Consider the following 18,342-nt stretch of genomic DNA (forward strand, 5'->3'; position numbering starts at 1 on the left):
GTGTTGAGAGGGGGGCGCATTGAGGGGGGGGGTGTTGAGGGGGGGGTGTGTGTTGACGGAGAGGGGGCGTGTTGATGGGGGGGGCGTGTTGACGGAGAGGGGGGCGTGTTGATGGGGGGGCGTGTTGAGTGGAAGGGGGCGTGTTGATGGGGGGCGTGTTGACGGAGAGGGGGGCGTGTTGATGGGGGGGCGTGTTGAGTGTAAAGGGAGCGTGTTGATGGGGGGGCGTGTTGACGGAGAGAGGGGCGTGTTGATGGGGGGGCGTGTTGAGTGTAAAGGGGGCGTGTTGATGGGGGGGCGTGTTGAGTGTAAGGGGGGCGTGTTGATGGGGGGCGTGTTGACGGAGAGGGGGGCGTGTTGATGGGGGGGCGTTTTGAGTGTAAGGGGGGCGTGTTGAGAGAGGGAGGGGTGTGCAAAGGCGTGGCCCGGCGACCGCGGCACAAAGCGGCGCATCCGATTGGCCGCGACAGCGAGCGCGGGGCTTTTAATTGGATGGGCCGCGGCCGCGCTCGGCCAATCGGGGGCCGCCTTTGAATTTTCAAACCCTCCCGCCCTTTGTGGCGGTTTTTAACGGTCGCGCGCCGAGTGGCACCGCGGAGGTCGAGACGAGGCGACTTTTAATCAAAGTTATTATTATTTTTTTAAATTAAAAATCAAACAAATCTTTAAGGTGAGTTAGTCGCTTTTATTGTTACGTTCACATTTTTTTGTTGTTTGTTGTTAAATATAGATAATCGCGAAACGTGTTTGTTTATTTAAACGCGTTGTGTGTGTGTGTGCGTGTCTCTCGTAACATTAACGCAATTGACAGTCAACGTGTAACTGTGTGTTTGACGGGGATTCATTGAAGGCCAAACCCCAGGGCCGCCTTTGTCTCCCTCATCAGCTGCGATGTTTAACTCGGACATACACACACGGCCACCGGGTAACTCTGTTTAAGGCTGAGGCGACCTAGGGGGAGGCCCGGTTCAGATAAATTTTCGTCATCCGCGTTGGGTTTTTGTTGGACGTGAAGCGAGCGGGGAGTCGAGACGGGCAAGTGCTGTTAGTTAGCGAGCGCCTATTAAGGCGGCGGGCACCGTGGCTGGCACACGAGGCGTGTGGTGGTGTGGCCGGGGAAAAAAGCAACCACGGTCCCCGGCCGCCTTTGTCTCTCCCGGTGGCGATGTTTGAATCGCACACCCCGCACCGCGTAACTCGGTTTAAGGCTGAGTCGACCCTAGGCGGTGGTGGGTGGTTGTAGTGGTGGTGGGTGGTGGTGGTTGTGGTGGGTGGTTGTTGTGGTGGTTGTGGTGGGTGGTGTTGGTTGTGGTGGGTGGTGTTGGTTGTGGTGGGTGGTTGTTGTGGTGGTTGTGGTGGGTGGTTGTTGTGGTGGGTGGTGGTGGTTGTGGTGGATGGTGTTGGTTGTGGTGGATGGTGTTGGTTGTGGTGGTTGGTTGTGGTGGGTGGTTGTGGTGGGTGGTGTTGGTTGTGGTGGTGGTTGTGGTTGGTGTTGGTTGTGGGTGGTGTTGGCAATCGAACTTGGGTATCTCGGAGCGCGCTAACCGCTGCGCCACCGCTCCCCGTCGCCACCACCACCACCCACAACCACCACCCACAACAACCACCACCCACAACCAACACCACCACAGGCGTGGCCGGCCTCGCCTGCCCGATGATGATTGGGAACCTTGTCCGGATCTCTGGCTAGGAGATGTTAACTACCTCGCCTGGTACGCAGGAGGTCGTGGGTTTGATCCCGACCCTGATAATGTCTGCTGCTGCTGTATATTTGGAGTTTGCATGTGGCTAGGAGATGTTGACTACCTCTCCTGGTATACAGGAGGTCGTGGGTTCTATCCCGACCCTGACGATGCCTGCTGCTGCTGTATATTTGGAGTCTTCGTGTCTCTCTCTCTCATCATCATCACGGTGGCTATGAGATGTTGACTACCTCGCCTGGTATACAGGAGGTCGTGGGTTCGATCCCTACCCTGACGATGCCTGCTGCTGTATATTTGGAGTCTGCGTCTCTCTCATCATCATCACGGTGGCTAGGAGATGTTAACTACCTCGCCTGGTCTATAGGAGGTCGTGGGTTTGATCCCGACCCTGACGACGCCTGCTGCTGCTGTATATTTGGAGTCTGCGTCTCTCTCATCATCATCATCACGGTGGATTGGAGATGTTAACTACCTCGCCTGGTATGCAGGAGATGGTGGGTTTGATCCCGACCCTGACGACGCCTGCTGCTGCTGTATATTTGGAGTCTGCGTCTCTCTCTCATCATCACGGTGGCTATGAGATGTTGACTACCTCGCCTGGTCTACAGGAGGTCGTGGGTTTGATCCCGACCCTGACGACGCCTGCTGCTGCTGTATATTTGGAGTCTGCGTCTCTCTCTCTCATCATCATCATGGTGGCTAGGAGATGTTAACTACCTCGCCTGTTATACAGGAGGTCGTAGGTTCGATCCCGACCCTGACGACGCCTGCTGCTGCTGCTGCATATTTGGAGTTTGGGTGTTTCTCTCTCTCCCTGTGGTCGCTTGGATTTTTCTCCAGGTCCTCCGTTTTTTTTATTCCATATTTAGATATAAACTTCCACGTGGTGATGTTTATGACGATGATCAGGCCACTAAGTTGAGCTGTCATTTGTGATATGCAGGTCGCCTCTGAAAAAGCACTACACAGCTCTGTGGGACTTGTATGTTGTTCCAATGTCATTCATACTCGTTTCCACTCATATCTCTGTGCTATTGAAGGGCCGTTGCCCAAAACGTCGCCTGTTTATATATGTACAGTGGCATTCTCATGAGGCCCCACGCGGTGTAAAACGAGTGCAAGTCTTCAACTCGTTTCCACTCTCATCTCTCTGCGCTGTTGAAGGGCCGGTGCCCGAAACGTCACCTGTTATAGAACATTGCCTCTTTTCAGGCCCACCGTGTTATTGACGCCTGAATCAGAATATAAATACTTTTGTTTAAACTGGAGGAATCCGAAGAGCTACAGAGCTCTTTTATCCGTCACCACCCAACACAGCCAACAAGTGAGGGTTAGTGCCACGTAAACAGAATGTGCCAATTGTCATTCCTACTCGTTTCACTCGTGCCAATGGGACTCCGGATGTTGGTCGCGAGAGCCTACGTGTTAAACAGACTCGACATTACTCTTTGGTTCTTTGGGTAAAGTCATCACGTAGGTAGAAAATTAATAGATCCCGACGTTTCGATCGCAACACAAGCAATCGTCATCAGGTGGTACAATCGGCAGTTTTTTTTCTTGCTGTGGTTGTCCCACCTGATGACGACTGCTTGCGTTGCAACAAGCTCTTTCTCCTACGTCAGCAGCTCCTCCTGCTGTGTTTGTTTCGCCTGATGACGGTCGCTTGAGTTGCGATCGAAACGTCGGGATCTATTATTTTTCTACTTACGTGATGACTTTACCCAAAGAACCGAAAGTGCGTGGATTCCTTGCAGTCACGAAAGCTTCAAATCAATATTGAACCGTGATCAGGCGAAACAAACGCAGCGGGAGAACTGCTGACGTCGGAGAAACAGCTGCTGCTTCTGCTGCCGCCGCAACAAGCTCTTTCTTACGTAGAGAGAAAATTAACAGATCACGACTTTTCCATCGCAACACAAGCAACCGTCATCAGGTGGGACAATGGGCAGTTTTTTCTTGCTGTGGTTGTCCCACCTGATGACGATTGCTTGTGTTGCAACAAGCTCTTTCTCCTACGTCAGCAGCTCCTCCTGCTGTGTTTGTTTCGCCTGATGACGGTTGCTTGTGTTGCAACAAGCTCTTTCTCCTACGTCAGCAGCTCTCCTGCTGTGTTTGTTTCGCCTGACGACGGTCCCTTGTGTTGCGTTCGAAACGTCGGGATCTATTATTTTTCTACCCACGTGATGACTTTACCGAAAGTACCAAAGAGTATGGATTCCTGCAGTCTCGAAAGCTTCAAATCAATATTGAACCGTGATCAGGTGAAACAAATGCAGCAGGAGAACTGCTGACGTCGGAGAAACAGCTGCTGCCGCAACAAACTCTTTCTCACGTAGAGAGAAAATTTATAGATCACGACTTTTCCATCGCAACACAAGCAATCGTCATCAGGTGGGACAATGGGCAGTTTTTTTCTTGCTGTGGTTGTCTCACCTGATGACGACTGCTTGCGTTGCAACAAGCTCTTTCTCCTACGTCAGCAGCTCTCCTGCTGTTTGTTTCGCCTGATGACGGTCGCTTGTGTTGCGACCGAAACGTCGATCTATTAATTTTCTACCCACGTGATGACTTTACCGAAAGAACCAAAGAGTATGGATTCCCGCAGTCACGAAAGCTTCAAATCAAGATTGACACTATGCATTATTGACAGCGGACAACTTTGGCCCCCCTTGTGGAGTGCTTGCCAAGTTTTATCGCTGAATGCTGCCAGTGGTGACGTGGTGTCACCGTTGTCTTTGGCTGTGATTTAATATTTCCGTCTTCTTGGCTTCGGTACAGCACTGTACATTTTTTAACAAATAGTTTTTTTCATTTTTGGTGAACCCCCCCAATGTTGCTTCACTCGTGCCAATGGGACTCTTGTCGTCTGAGTCTCGAGGCTTAAGCGAAATCGGCTTCATTCACTCATTCACTGACTCACTCTTGCCAATGAAACCATATCCTGGTCTCTTGAAGTTGGGGCAACCGTGGTGGCTAGGAGATGTTAACCACCTCGCTTTGTGTGCAGGAGGTCGTGGGTTCGATCCCGACCCTGATGATGGCTGCTGCTGTATAGTTGCAGTTTGCATCTCTCTCATCATCATCATCACGGTGGCTAGGAGATGTTAACCGCCTCACCTGGTCTGCAGGAGGTCGTGGGTTCAAGTCCCGACCCTGACAATGCCTGCTGCTGTATATTTGGAGTTTGCGTATCTCTCTCTCAGTGGCTAGGAAATGTTAACTACCTCGCCACACGGGAGGACGTTGGTTTGATCCCGACCCCGACGCCTGCTGTATATTTGGAGTTTGCTCGTCCCTTTCTCGCTCCCCGTGGTCGCGTGGATTTTTCTCCGGATCCTCCAGTTTTTCCGTCCCCATTTAGAATCAACTCCGCGCGTTTAGAGTATTTGGCTGCTATACATTTCCACGTGATGATAAGCCATTTCCTTGAGCTATCAATTGTGATTGCCAGGTCGCTTCTGAAAAAGAGCATGTCCTCTCTTCCACGGGGAGAGAGGACACCGAACTCCAAATATACAGCAGGCGTCAGGGTCGTGATCGAACGCACGACCCGCGTACCAGGCGAGGTAGCTAACGTCTCACCACGGGGAGAGAGGGCACGCAAACTACAAACATAAGCAGGCGTCAGGGTCGTGATCGAACGCACGACCTCCTGCGCACCAGGCGAGGTAGCTAATGTTTCGCCACGGGGGAGAGAGGAAATGCAAACTCCAAAATTCCAGCAGGCGTCAAGGCCGTGACCGAACCCACGGCCTCCTGCGTATCAGGCCGAGGTGGTTAACATCTCCTAGCCACCGCGGCGCCCCTTTGTTTTACAGGCCGTGTCTTCTTGTTTCTCACGCGCTTCGCACGTATGTCGAACTTCTTCCGCAACGCCCGCAGCCCGACCGTGCCAATCGGAGGTGCGGGTTTGACCACGCGGGCTCCACCACCGTCTCGCCCCCGTCGTCCCTTCTGCCCGGACCTCGAGTCGCGATGTCGTCGATAAACATCCGCGTAAGTTGACCCGGCCGACCCGGTGGTTTGACTGCGCTCGTCGGCTTGGCAGAGGGAGAGAGACGTGAGAGAGCGTCGGGGTCAACGCTGCCTCGCGCGTTGCTGGGGGAGCCCTCGTGATGCGTGCGTACGTATGCGTGCGTACGTGTGCATGCATGCGTGTGTACGTGTGTATGCGTGCGTACGCGTGCATGCGTGCGTTGAACTTCTTTCGCGCCGTACGTTGCAGACCGCGCCAATCGGAAGGGCGACAAGGGAGACGCAACAGCAAGTAAACCTAGAGACATGAGTTTGCAATGGTGTAGTGTACAGTGGTGTAGTGTATAGTGTAGTATATCGTGTAGTGTATAGTACTGTAGTGTACGGACATTGAACTTCTTTCGCACCGGATGTATTTGACCGCGCTAAGCGGAGGTGCGGGGGGGGAAGACCACAAACCAGACACAACAGCGAGCAGTTCTGAAGAAATGAGTTGGTCAATCGAGATGATGATTTCAAAGTGCAGCGTAGCTCCCAGCGGCTTCCGCGACATCGGCAAGGGGAAGAGCGTTCCAGACGGACGCAGAAGCGCGCGGATGCGGCGACCGCCGTCTGTGTTTCGACCGGTTAGCCAATAGCCGCCGCCGCCGCTGCTGCTACTCCGAGGATGACGACCGGAGTTTTGCGCGTGGGTCGGTCGGTCGGTCGGTCGGTCGGGCCGGTCAGCGTGCGTTGTCCCGCGTCAACGGCCAGCGCCGGCGTGCCTCCCGCAGGGGTGCGCCGACGGGGAGACGTCAGCGGAGGACGTGCCGGCGTGCGGCCCCACCTCTCGCCTGCCCGTGCGCAAGTTGGCCAAGCGCCCCCCAGAGGTGGACGGGGAATCCGTGAGTTGTCGCTCGCTCACTCGCTCGCCTCACTCCCCGCTCCGCTTCCCCCCCCCCTACGAACGCGACGCTCGTTTCGCCTATCGCCGAAATGGCCGCGGTACGACCTTGAAAGCGGACTTGGAATGCCGGGGCCGTAACGATAGCCGTTCAAACGAAGGAGGGGTCCGGCGCGCCACGCGGCTGCCTCCGTCCGAACATCGCTTGGCAGCGCGTCGACATTCGCAGGAGGCTGCTTGCCCGGTCAACCTTGCGCCGGGTGCCGGATCGGCCGAGCCTCGATTCAACGATCCGCGACACAACAGACACACAAAAAAACACGACCGTCGTGTATAGTATTGAAACGGTGAACACATCGCTTTAACAAAAATAAGCATACAAATAAAACTACGCTGTTATTTTTTTTTTTTTACCGGCATCAAGACCACTGCGGGAGGACGTGCGATGCGTTAAATAATTTACGATGTTCAGAATCGGAATGTTGACTTATTGCAACAGGAGGAATCCTGTGAGCTATAAAGCTCTTTGTCACAGGTGTTTAGTCGGGGGGGGGGGGCGGGGGGGCACGCGGTCAGAGCTTTACAACAACAATTGCAAAAACACAATAGGAGTGCAAAGTATGGGAAAGGTAAACTAATCGCTTTGAAAAACTATATACACACAAATGAAACTACATTCTTATCATGGAGGGGGGGGGGGGTGGGCACAGGGTCAGAACGTTAGAACAACAAAAACATGATAGTAGTGTGAAATATGGGAAAGGCAAATGAATCCCTTAAAACAAATGTACACAACTAAAACTAAACTGTGTTTTTAATACCTTACCAGGTAGTGCCCACTGCCACGGGAGGTCGTGCAGTGCGAGCTGCCTTGCTTGTGTCTCACACCCCCCCCCACATCCCCCCCCACACCCCCTGTCCGCTGGCCCTGTGCCGTGCGCCAGGTCGGCAAGAGGCAGCGTCTGGACGGCATGTTGCACGCGGACGGGGTAGGCAAGGGTCAGCAGCAACGCTCGCTCTCCACGTTGTCGCTGTACAGGCCCAGCGCGGCCACGCGGCCCGCCAAGGTCTTCTCGGCCATCACGTGTGAGTGTGGGGGTGTGTGGGTCTCTGTGTGACGTGCGTGTGAGTTTGTGTGGGTCTCTGTGTGAGTGCGTGTGGGTCTGTGTATGGGTCTCTGTGTGTGTGTGTGTGGGTCTCAGTGTGAGTGTGTGAGTGTATATTTGGGGCTCTGTGTGAGTCTATGGGGGTCTGTGTGAGTGTTTGTGGGTCTCTATGTGCGAGTCTATGGGGATCTGTGTATTAGTGTGTGTGTGGGTCTCTGTGTGTGAGTTTATGGGGGTCTGTGTGCGAGCATGTCTGTGTGTGTTAGTGTCTAGGTCTCTGAGTCTATGGGGGTCTCTGAGTGTGTGTGTGTGTGGTTCTCTGTGTGAGTCTTTGGGCGTCTGTGTGTGAGTGTGTGGGTCGCTGTGTGCATCTACAAGTTGGCACAGTAAGGGGGCACAGTGGTGCATCGGCCAGTCATCTCAGTCAACCCATGGCACCTGGGTCTGCCCCGTGACCTCCTGCCAGCGGGCGTTCAATACTTAACCTGCACACATAGCCTGGCACAAACGCCGTGGTGACATCACTGCCACTTAGTGACGAGTGGCGGTTGTTGTTGCATGTGCGAGGGTCTCTGTGTGTGTGAGTGTGCGTGTGTTTTTCGGTGCGAGTCTATTGGGGCCTCTTTGTGAGCGTGTGTGTGTGGGTCTCTTTGGTGGTGGTGGTGGTGTTAGCGGTGTGGTGGTGTTCCTAGTGATGCTAGTGGTGGTAGTAGTGTTAGTGGCGTGGCGGTAGTGGTGGCGTCAGTGGCGACGGCGGTGGTGGGGGCGGCCGTTTCTCTCTCTGCAGCCCGCCACACGTCGGCGCCCCAGCACGCCAAGGCCGCCGTCCAACCGAGGCACTTGGCGGGCCAGCTGTCCCGGGCCTCGCACGCTCGGCCGCCCGCCAGCGTCCCTTCCGCCGCGGTCGCCCGCGGTACGTTGACGGCGCTCGGCACAAAGGGGCAGCCGCCGTCGTGAAACGATTTGGTTTCGGCATCCGACTCTACGGCTGTCCGTGGGAGGATGATCGAGGATGCGCAGCACTCGAAAATAAGAATGCTTGAGCTGTGCTTGAGCTGTCATTGAGATGTCATTGAGCTGTGTATGAGTTGCGTGAGCTGTGATTGAGATGTCATTGAGCTGTGTATGAGTTGCGTGAGCTGTGATTGAGCTGTGTATGAGTTGCGTGAGCTGTGATTGAGATGTCATTGAGCTGTGTATGAGTTACGTGAGCTGTGATTGAGATGTCATTGAGCTGTGTATGAGTTACGTGAGCTGTGATTGAGATGTCATTGAGCTGTGTATGAGTTGCGTGAGCTGTGATTGAGCTGTGTATGAGTTACATGAGCTGTGATTGAGCTGTGTATGAGTTACATGAGCTGTGATTGAGATGTCATTGAGCTGTGTATGAGTTACGTGAGCTGTGATTGAGCTGTGTATGAGTTACATGAGCTGTGATTGAGCTGTGTATGAGTTACATGAGCTGTGATTGAGATGTCATTGAGCTGTGTATGAGTTGCGTGAGCTGTGATTGAGCTGTGTATGAGTTACGTGAGCTGTGATTGAGATGTCATTGAGCTGTGTATGAGTTACGTGAGCTGTGATTGAGATGTCATTGAGCTGTGTATGAGTTGTGAGCTGTGATTGAGTTGTGTATGAGTTACATGAGCTGTGATTGAGATGTCATTGAGCTGTGTATGAGTTGCGTGAGCTGTGATTGAGCTGTGTATGAGTTACATGAGCTGTGATTGAGATGTCATTGAGCTGTGTATGAGTTACGTGAGCTGTGATTGAGATGTCATTGAGCTGTGTATGAGTTACGTGAGCTGTGATTGAGATGTGATTGAGCTGTGTATGAGTTGCGTGAGCTGTGATTGAGCTGTGTATGAGTTACATGAGCTGTGATTGAGATGTCATTGAGCTGTGTATGAGTTACGTGAGCTGTGATTGAGATGTCATTGAGCTGTGTATGAGTTACGTGAGCTGTGATTGAGATGTCATTGAGCTGTGTATGAGTTACGTGAGCTGTGATTGAGCTGTGATTGTGCTGTGTATGAGTTACGTGAGCTGTGATTGAGCTGTGATTGAGCTGTGTATGAGTTACGTGAGCTGTGATTGAGATGTCATTGAGCTGTGTATGAGTTACGTGAGCTGTGATTGAGATGTCATTGAGCTGTGTATGAGTTACGTGAGCTGTGATTGAGATGTGTATGAGTTACATGAGCTGTGATTGAGCTGTGTATGAGTTACATGAGCTGTGATTGAGATGTCATTGAGCTGTGTATGAGTTACGTGAGCTGTGATTGAGCTGTGTATGAGTTACATGAGCTGTGATTGAGCTGTGTATGAGTTACATGAGCTGTGATTGAGATGTCATTGAGCTGTGTATGAGTTGCGTGAGCTGTGATTGAGATGTCATTGAGCTGTGTATGAGTTACGTGAGCTGTGATTGAGATGTCATTGAGCTGTGTATGAGTTACGTGAGCTGTGATTGAGATGTCATTGAGCTGTGTATGAGTTGTGAGCTGTGATTGAGTTGTGTATGAGTTACATGAGCTGTGATTGAGATGTCATTGAGCTGTGTATGAGTTGCGTGAGCTGTGATTGAGCTGTGTATGAGTTACATGAGTTGTGATTGAGATGTCATTGAGCTGTGTATGAGTTACGTGAGCTGTGATTGAGATGTCATTGAGCTGTGTATGAGTTACGTGAGCTGTGATTGAGATGTGATTGAGCTGTGTATGAGTTGCGTGAGCTGTGATTGAGCTGTGTATGAGTTACATGAGCTGTGATTGAGATGTCATTGAGCTGTGTATGAGTTACGTGAGCTGTGATTGAGATGTCATTGAGCTGTGTATGAGTTACGTGAGCTGTGATTGAGATGTCATTGAGCTGTGTATGAGTTACGTGAGCTGTGATTGAGCTGTGATTGTGCTGTGTATGAGTTACGTGAGCTGTGATTGAGCTGTGATTGAGCTGTGTATGAGTTACGTGAGCTGTGATTGAGATGTCATTGAGCTGTGTATGAGTTACGTGAGCTGTGATTGAGATGTCATTGAGCTGTGTATGAGTTACGTGAGCTGTGATTGAGATGTCATTGAGCTGTGTATGAGTTGCGTGAGCTGTGATTGAGATGTCATTGAGCTGTGTATGAGTTGCGTGAGCTGTGATTGAGCTGTCATTGAGATGTCATTGAGCTGTGTATGAGTTGCGTGAGCTGTGATTGAGATGGCATTGAGATGTCATTGAGCTGTGTATGAGTCGTGATTGAGCTGTGTATGAGTTGTGATTGAGCTGTGTACGAGTCGTCATTGAGCTGTGTGTAAGTCATCATTGAGCTGTGTACGAGTCGTGATTGAGCTGTGTATGAGTCGTCATTGAGCTGTGTATAAGTCATCATTGAGCTGTGTATGAGTCGTCATTGAGCTGTGTATGAGTCGTCATTGAGCTGTGTATAAGTCGTGATTGAGCTGTGTATGAGTCGTGATTGAGCTGTGTACGAGTCGTGATTGAGCTGTGTATGAGTCGTCATTGAGCTGTGTACGAGTCGTCATTGAGCTGTGTACGAGTCGTGATTGAGCTGTGTACGAGTCGTGATTGAGCTGTGTAGGAGTCGTCATTGAGCTGTGTATGAGTCGTGTTTGAGCTGTGTATGAGTCGTCATTGAGCTGTGTATGAGTCGTGATTGAGCTGTGTACGAGTCGTGATTGAGCTGTGTACGAGTCGTCATTGAGCTGTGTACGAGTCGTGATTGAGCTGTGTATGAGTCGTCATTCAGCTGTGTATGAGTCGTCATTGAGCTGTGTATGAGTCGTCATTGAGCTGTGTAGGAGTCGTCATTGAGCTGTGTAGGAGTCGTCATTGAGCTGTGTATGAGTCGTGATTGAGCTGTGTACGAGTCGTCATTGAGCTGTGTATGAGTCGTGATTGAGCTGTGTATGAGTTGTGATTGAGCTGTGTATGAGTCGTGATTGAGCTGTGTACGAGTCGTCATTGAGCTGTGTATGAGTCGTGATTGAACTGTGTATGAGTCGTCATTGAGCTGTGTATGAGTCGTCATTGAGCTGTGTACGAGTCGTGATTGAGCTGTGTATGAGTCGTGATTGAGCTGTGTACGAGTCGTGATTGAGCTGTGTACGAGTCGTGATTGAGCTGTGTATGAGTCGTGATTGAGCTGTGTACGAGTCGTGATTGAGCTGTGTACGAGTCGTCATTGAGCTGTTTATGAGTCGTGATTGAGCTGTGTACGAGTCGTCATTGAGCTGTAATTGAGCTGTGTGTGATCCGTGCCCGCGCTGTGTTTGTGCCGATTCCTCCTCTAGACAAGAAGTCCCTGGTGGCTTCGTCTGCTGCGACCTCTGCTGCACCTAAAGCAACAGGTGAGTGTGGTGCTGGCCAGCCACCACCTCGTATGCCGTGCCAGCCTTCATAGGCGCTGTTCGCAACAGTCTGTTGAGGCTACACGGGAGACCTTTGTATTTGTTGTGCGGTGGTGCAGCGGTTAGCGCTACGCTGCGCTAGGAACCCGGCGACCCGAGTTCGATTCCCGCTCACGGCCAACACTGGTGACGATTATCTGAACCGGTCCCGGGCCTTCGTGGGCCATCGCTGGGACTGCCACGATGTAAACCTTCTCAAGATCCGATTTCATTTTGCGTGAGCGGGTGATTATGGCCGTTGCCAGTATAGTTTCCGCGATGTTACGATTGGCCACCGGCCTTGGGACCATCAGCTCAGTCTGTGTGAGTCTAACTCGGTCAATGTAAGCCTGTGGGTCTCTATGTGAGTCTCCGGGTCTCTGTGTGAGCCTATGGGTCTCTGTCATTTAATGGGTCTCTATGCGAGTCTGTTGGTCTCTGTGTGAGTCTTTGGGGTCTCAATGCTAGTCTTTGGGTCTTTACGTGAGTTTATGGGTCTCGATGCGAGTCTGTGAGTCTGCATGCGAGTCTGTGGGTCCCTATGCGAGTCTTTGGGGTCTCAATGTGTGCCTATGGGTCTCTGTCATTCCATGGGTGTCTATGCGAGTCTGTGGGTCTCTATGTGAGTCTGTGGGTCTCTACGTGAGTCTTTGGGGTCTCAATGTGTGCCTATGGGTCTCTGTCATTCCATGGGTCTCAATGCTAGTCTTTGGGTCTCTACGTGAGTCTGTGGGTCTCTACGTGTGAGTCTGTGGGTCTCTACGTGAGTCTGTGGGTCTACGTGAGTCTGTGGGTCTCTACGTGAGTCTGTGGGTCTCTATGTGAGTCTGTGGGTCTATGTGAGTCTGTGGGTCTCTACGTGAGTCTGTGGGTCTCTATGTGAGTCTGTGGGTCTCTATGTGAGTCTGTGGGTCTCTGTCATTCCATGGGTCTCAATGCTAGTCTTTGGGTCTCTATGCGAGTCTATGGGTCTTTACGTGAGTCTTTGGGTCTCTACGTGAGTCTATGGGTCTCTATGTGAGTCTATGGGTCTCTGTGCGAGTCTTTGGGTCTCTATGTGAGTCTGTGGGTCTCTATGTGAGTCTATGGGTCTCTATGTGAGTCTATGGGTCTCTATGTGAGTCTGTGGGTCTCTATGTGAGTCTGTGGGTCTCTGTGTGGTGAGTCTATGGGTCTCTATGTGTGCCTATGGGTCTCTGTCATTCCATGGGTGTCTATGCGAGTCTGTGGGTCTCTATGTGAGTCTGTGGGTCTCTACGTGAGTCTTTGGGGTCTCAATGTGTGCCTATGGGTCTCTGTCATTCCATGGGTCTAATGCTAGTCTTTGGGTCTCTACGTACGTCTGTGGGTCTCTACGTGAGTCTGTGGGTCTCTACGTGAGTCTGTGGGTCTCTGTCATTCCATGGGTGTCTATGCGAGTCTGTGGGTCTCTATGTGAGTCTGTGGGTCTCTATGTGAGTATGTGGGTCTACGTGAGTCTGTGGGTCTCTACGTGAGTCTATGGGTCTCTATGTGAGTCTGTGGGTCTCTACGTGAGTCTGTGGGTCTCTACGTGTGAGTCTGTGGGTCTCTATGTGAGTCTATGGGTCTCTATGTGAGTCTTTGGGTCTCTATGTGAGTATGGGTCTCTGTGCGAGTCTTTGGGTCTCTACGTGAGTCTGTGGGTCTCTGTCATTCCATGGGTCTCTGTGCGAGTCTGTGAGTCTGCATGCGAGTCTGTGAGTCTCTATGTGAGTCTGTGGGTCTCAATGTGTGCCTATGGGTCTCTGTGTGAGTCGCTTGCGACCGAGCTGAGACCATCAAATCTCTACACTTGGGAACTCCGTTTAAGAATGAGAATTTGTATATGTTATTGGAGGAATCCGATGAGCTATGAAGCTCTTTTATACACAGGGGCGGAGCCATAGGGGGAGGCTGGGGGGGGGCTCAGCCCCCCTGAAATGTTGGGTAAATCGGTAATCGGGATAACCGGATATCCGGCTGCTGCAAAATGCTGGCGGCTGCCACCTTGTGTGCTGCCCTGCAGACTGCTACCTCGTGTGCTGCCCTGCAGGCTGTCACCTTGTGTGCTGCCCTGCAGGCTGCCACCTTGTGCTGCCCTGCAGGCTGCCACCTTGTGTGCTGCCCTGCAGGCTGCCACCTTGTGTGCTGCCCTGCAGGCTGCTACCTTGTGCTGCTGCCCTGCAGGCTGCTTGAGCGGCAGCCTTCTGAACTTATCGGCCACGTCAGCGGCCCCGACCTATTAATAAACTCCGCGTTCAAATCCAATAAAATTCGTTTTATAAATTTGTGGTGCCCATTGGAAAAACACAACACACTGGATATCTAATATTGAAGTCATCCCCCCCCCCTTCCCCCCCAAAGTCAAAATCCCGGCTCCGCCCCTGTTTTACACACATGTCCGGTAGCGGCCGTGGGGTCAGAGCGTAACAACAACAACGAACAAACAATGCAAAACCGCGATCGTGCAAAGTATAAGGGGGAGATGACACAAAATCACTTTTAAAAAAATATACGCAAATAAAAGTGACGTGTTTTAAAAAATAAAATAAAAAATAATCTCGCCAGGTGAGGCCCACCGAGCTGTTAACTCAAGTAACCAGTTCTAGATTTGAAGCTTTCGTGACTGCAAGGATCCACACTCTTTGCTTCCGTTCGGTAAAGTCACGTGGGTAAAAAATAAAACAACAAAAAATCACGACGTTTCGACCACAACACAAGCGGCCTTCATCGGGTGAAGCGCTGTCCTCCAGACAGTCTCGTCCCTTCACCTGATGAAGGCCGCCTGTGTTGTGGCCGAAACGTCGTGGGAATTTAATTGTGTTATTTTATTTTATCGACTTATTATTTTATTCTCATTCTACGCGGTGACTTTACCGAAAGAACCAAAGAAGATGAATATACCGTACCATTGAAAATTAGTGTTTAATGTTTCGGTTCGATTTAGAACATCTTTCCAATGATTGCTTAATTTGAAACCATCCATAATTTTGAAACCTGGCCACAAAACGCGAGCTCAACAAGAGTGGCTTTGTCGCGCGGGAATGCGTCGGCAGCAAAGTTCGCCTCGGGAACAGGAGACCCGCGCGAATGTGACCCGCGTGGAGGCTTCATCCGATTCGCGGATCAACCCTGGCGCCTGAGATTTTTTGACGCAAATCAACGAGGTCAACATTTTTTTGCCGTAGTAATTTAACGTGTTGCGGCCGTTCCAACTCCCCCAACACGCGCCGTTCGGTCTTTCTTTTTTCTTTCTTTTTTTTCTCTTTCTTTCTCTTTTTCTTTTTTTTTCTTTTTTCTTTCTCTTTTTTCTTTCTTTCTCTTTTCTTTCTTTCTCTTTTTCTTTCTTTTCTTTTTTCTTTCTTTCTCTGTTTCTTTCTTTTTTTCTTTCTGTTTCTTTCTTTTTTTCTTTCTCTTTTCTTTCTTTCTCTTTCTTTTCTTTTTTCTTTCTTTCTCTGTTTCTTTCTTTTTTTCTTTCTGTTTCTTTTTTTCTTTCCTTTATTTTATTCTTTCTTTCTCTTTTTTTCTTTCTTTTTCTTTCTTTTTTTCTTTCCTTTATTGTATTCTTTTTTCTCTTTCTTTCTCTTTTTCTTTCTTTCTCTTTTTTCTTTCTCTTTTTTCTTTTCTTTTTTATTTCTTTCTCTTTTTATTATTTTCTTTCTTTTTCTTTCTCTTTTTCTAATTTTTTCTAAATTTTTTCTTTTATTCTTTTCTTTCTTTTTCTTTCGTTCTTTTTATTTCTTTAGCTTCTTTCTTTTTCTTTCTTTTTTTCTTTTTCTTCTTTCTCTTTTTCTTTTCTTTCTTTTTCTTTCTGAAATTTTCTATCTTTTCTGTTTTTTTCTTTCCTTTTTTTCTTTCTTTTTCCTTCTTTTTTTCCCCCTTGTTCTTTTTTTTTTCTTTCTTCATTTTTCCTCCTTTTTCTTCATCCCTTTCTTTTCCCCTTTCCTCTTATTTTTTTTCCCCCGGCAGCGAGCGGCACGGCCCGGAAGCTGCCGGCGTGGGACATCAAGGGCCGCCTGGGCTTGATGGAGGCCAACTGGAGCCAGGACCAGGCGCGCATCAAGATGCTGGAGCAGATGGTGGGCGATCTGGAGGGGGTGCGCGTCCTGCGGGAGCGTGAGACGTCCGTGAGCAGTGAGCAGGTGTCGCGCCTACAGTCGGAGCTCAGGTGAGCGGTGAGCAAGGTGTCGCGCCTACAGTCGGAGCTCAGGTGAGCGGTGGGCGAGGTGTAGCGCCTACAGTCGGAGCTCGGGTGAGCGGTGGGCAAGGTGTGACGCCTACAGTCGGAGGTCAGGTGAGCGGTGGGCAAGGTGTGACGCCTACAGTCGGAGGTCAGGTGAGCGGTGGGCAAGGTGTAGCGCAGGGGTCGGGAACCTATGGCTCGCGAGCCAGATGTGGCTCTTTTGATGATTGCATATGGCTCGCAGATAAAACAAAATATTCTCACTTGTTTTAATCCATCCATCGATTTTTCACTGCGCATGTCCTGTTCAGGGCTGCAGGAGCAATTGTCCATTATTTTAATTGGATGATACTGGCCTACGTTTGCCGTTGCTGGGTAAAACAGGTAAACGCCCCCTTTTGAATCAGTCTGAGACTGCGTCTGCTCGGTCATTAGCTCAAAGCTAACCCTTCGACGAAGAAGATGGCGAAAAGAAAAAAAGACGACGAGTATCGTACATTTCAGGACGAATGGACCGAAGAATTCGCCTTTGTGGAGAGAGCGGGTTCTGCGGTGTGTCTAATTTGCAATGACAAAATTACATCGTTGAAACGGTCGAATGTAAAGCGGCACTTCGACACGCGCCACGCTACCTTTGCATCAAAATACCCTGCGGGAGACAGCAGAAAGAAAGCGTGCCAAGAGCTTCTGAGCAGGGTGCAAGCTAGCCAGCAGCAACTCCGCGTATGGACCCGGCAAGGTGACTATAATTCGGCTAGCTTTGCTGGTTCTTTAGCAATAGTGAGGAACGGAAAACCATTCACAGATGGCGAGTATGCTAAAACGTTCATGCTGGATGTAGCCAATGAACTTTTTGATGATCTTCCGAACAAAGACAAGATAATCAAACGGATACAAGACATGCCTCTGTCGGCAAGAACTGTTCATGATCGTACCATCGTGATGGCAAACAAAGTGGAGGAAACGCAAGTGAAGGACATAAATGCAGCGCCGTTCTTTTCTCTGGCTTTGGATGAGTCAACAGACGTGAGCCATTTGTCGCAGTTCAGCGTGATTGCAAGATATGCTGTTGGTGACACACTGCGCGAAGAAAGTCTTGCTGTTCTGCCATTAAAAGGGTCCACAAGAGGTGAGGATTTATTCAAGTCTTTCATGGAGTTTGCTCAAGAAAAAAGTCTACCTATGGATAAACTTCTCTCAGTGTGTACTGATGGTGCTCCGTGTATGGTGGGGAAAAACAAAGGATTTGTGGCGCTTCTCCGTGAACATGAAAATAGACCCATCCTAAGTTTCCATTGCATTATACACCAGGAGGCACTTTGTGCTCAGATGTGTGACAGGCAGTTTGGCGAAGTGATGTCGCTGGTCATTCGTGTGATCAACTTTATTGTTGCCCGAGCCTTAAATGATCGCCAGTTTAAAACACTGCTGGATGAAGTTGTAAATAACTATCCTGGTCTGCTTTTGCACAGCAATGTGCGTTGGTTGTCAAGAGGGAAGGTGCTTAGCCGTTTTGCGGCTTGCCTGAACGAAATCCGGACTTTCCTTGAAATGAAAGGCGTCGGGCATCCTGAGCTAGCCGACACCGAGTGGCTCCTCAAGTTTTACTATCTCGTAGATCTGACTGAACATCTGAACCAGCTCAACGTGAAAATGCAAGGCATTGGAAATACAGTGTTATCCCTTCAACAAGCTGTATTTGCTTTTGAAAACAAGCTGGAGCTTTTCATCACGGATCTTGAAACAGGTCGTTTACTACATTTTGAAAAACTGAGCCAATTTAAAGATGCATGCACAGCAAGTGAGCCCATTCAAAACCTTGATCTCCACCAGCTAGCTGGCTGCACATCCAGTCTCCTACAGTCCTTCAAAGCACTCTTTGGAGAATTTCGTGAGCACACTCGTCTTTTTAAGTTCATCACCCATCCAAACGAGTGTTCACTGAACACAGCCGACCTGAATTACATCCCTGGTGTCTCCGTCAGAGATTTTGATAGCAGAAGTGGCTGACCTGAAGGCCTCAGACATGTGGGTGAATAAGTTCAAGTCACTGAATGAAGATTTGGAAAGAATCACACGACAGAAAGCAGAGTTG

At 50.2% G+C, this 18,342-nt stretch overlaps 1 protein-coding gene across 2 annotated transcripts in view; it reads left to right on the forward strand.

The window, feature by feature from the left end:
* The first annotated feature begins 489 nt into the window (after positions 1-489).
* Positions 490-18,342, forward strand: part of KIFC1 (kinesin family member C1) — a 44,823-nt gene continuing 26,970 nt past the window's right edge. The window contains exons 1-7 of one of the 2 annotated variants that reach the window (XM_032980764.2): positions 490-670; positions 5,586-5,699; positions 6,452-6,562; positions 7,506-7,647; positions 8,455-8,580; positions 11,969-12,025; positions 16,034-16,232. In XM_032980764.2, coding sequence (XP_032836655.2) covers positions 5,679-5,699; positions 6,452-6,562; positions 7,506-7,647; positions 8,455-8,580; positions 11,969-12,025; positions 16,034-16,232 — 656 coding nt within the window. In that variant the 5' untranslated portion in view covers positions 490-670; positions 5,586-5,678. Of the gene's footprint in view, positions 671-5,564; positions 5,700-6,451; positions 6,563-7,505; positions 7,648-8,454; positions 8,581-11,968; positions 12,026-16,033; positions 16,233-18,342 lie in introns of those variants that run through there. The other variant, XM_076056061.1, reaches the window with a different exon arrangement.

This window comes from Petromyzon marinus, chromosome 74 (assembly GCF_048934315.1).
Source record: "Petromyzon marinus isolate PM22_M1 ecotype Great Lakes invasive population chromosome 74, UKy_Petmar_22M1.pri1.0, whole genome shotgun sequence".
NCBI classification, from domain to species: Eukaryota; Metazoa; Chordata; class Hyperoartia; order Petromyzontiformes; family Petromyzontidae; genus Petromyzon; species Petromyzon marinus.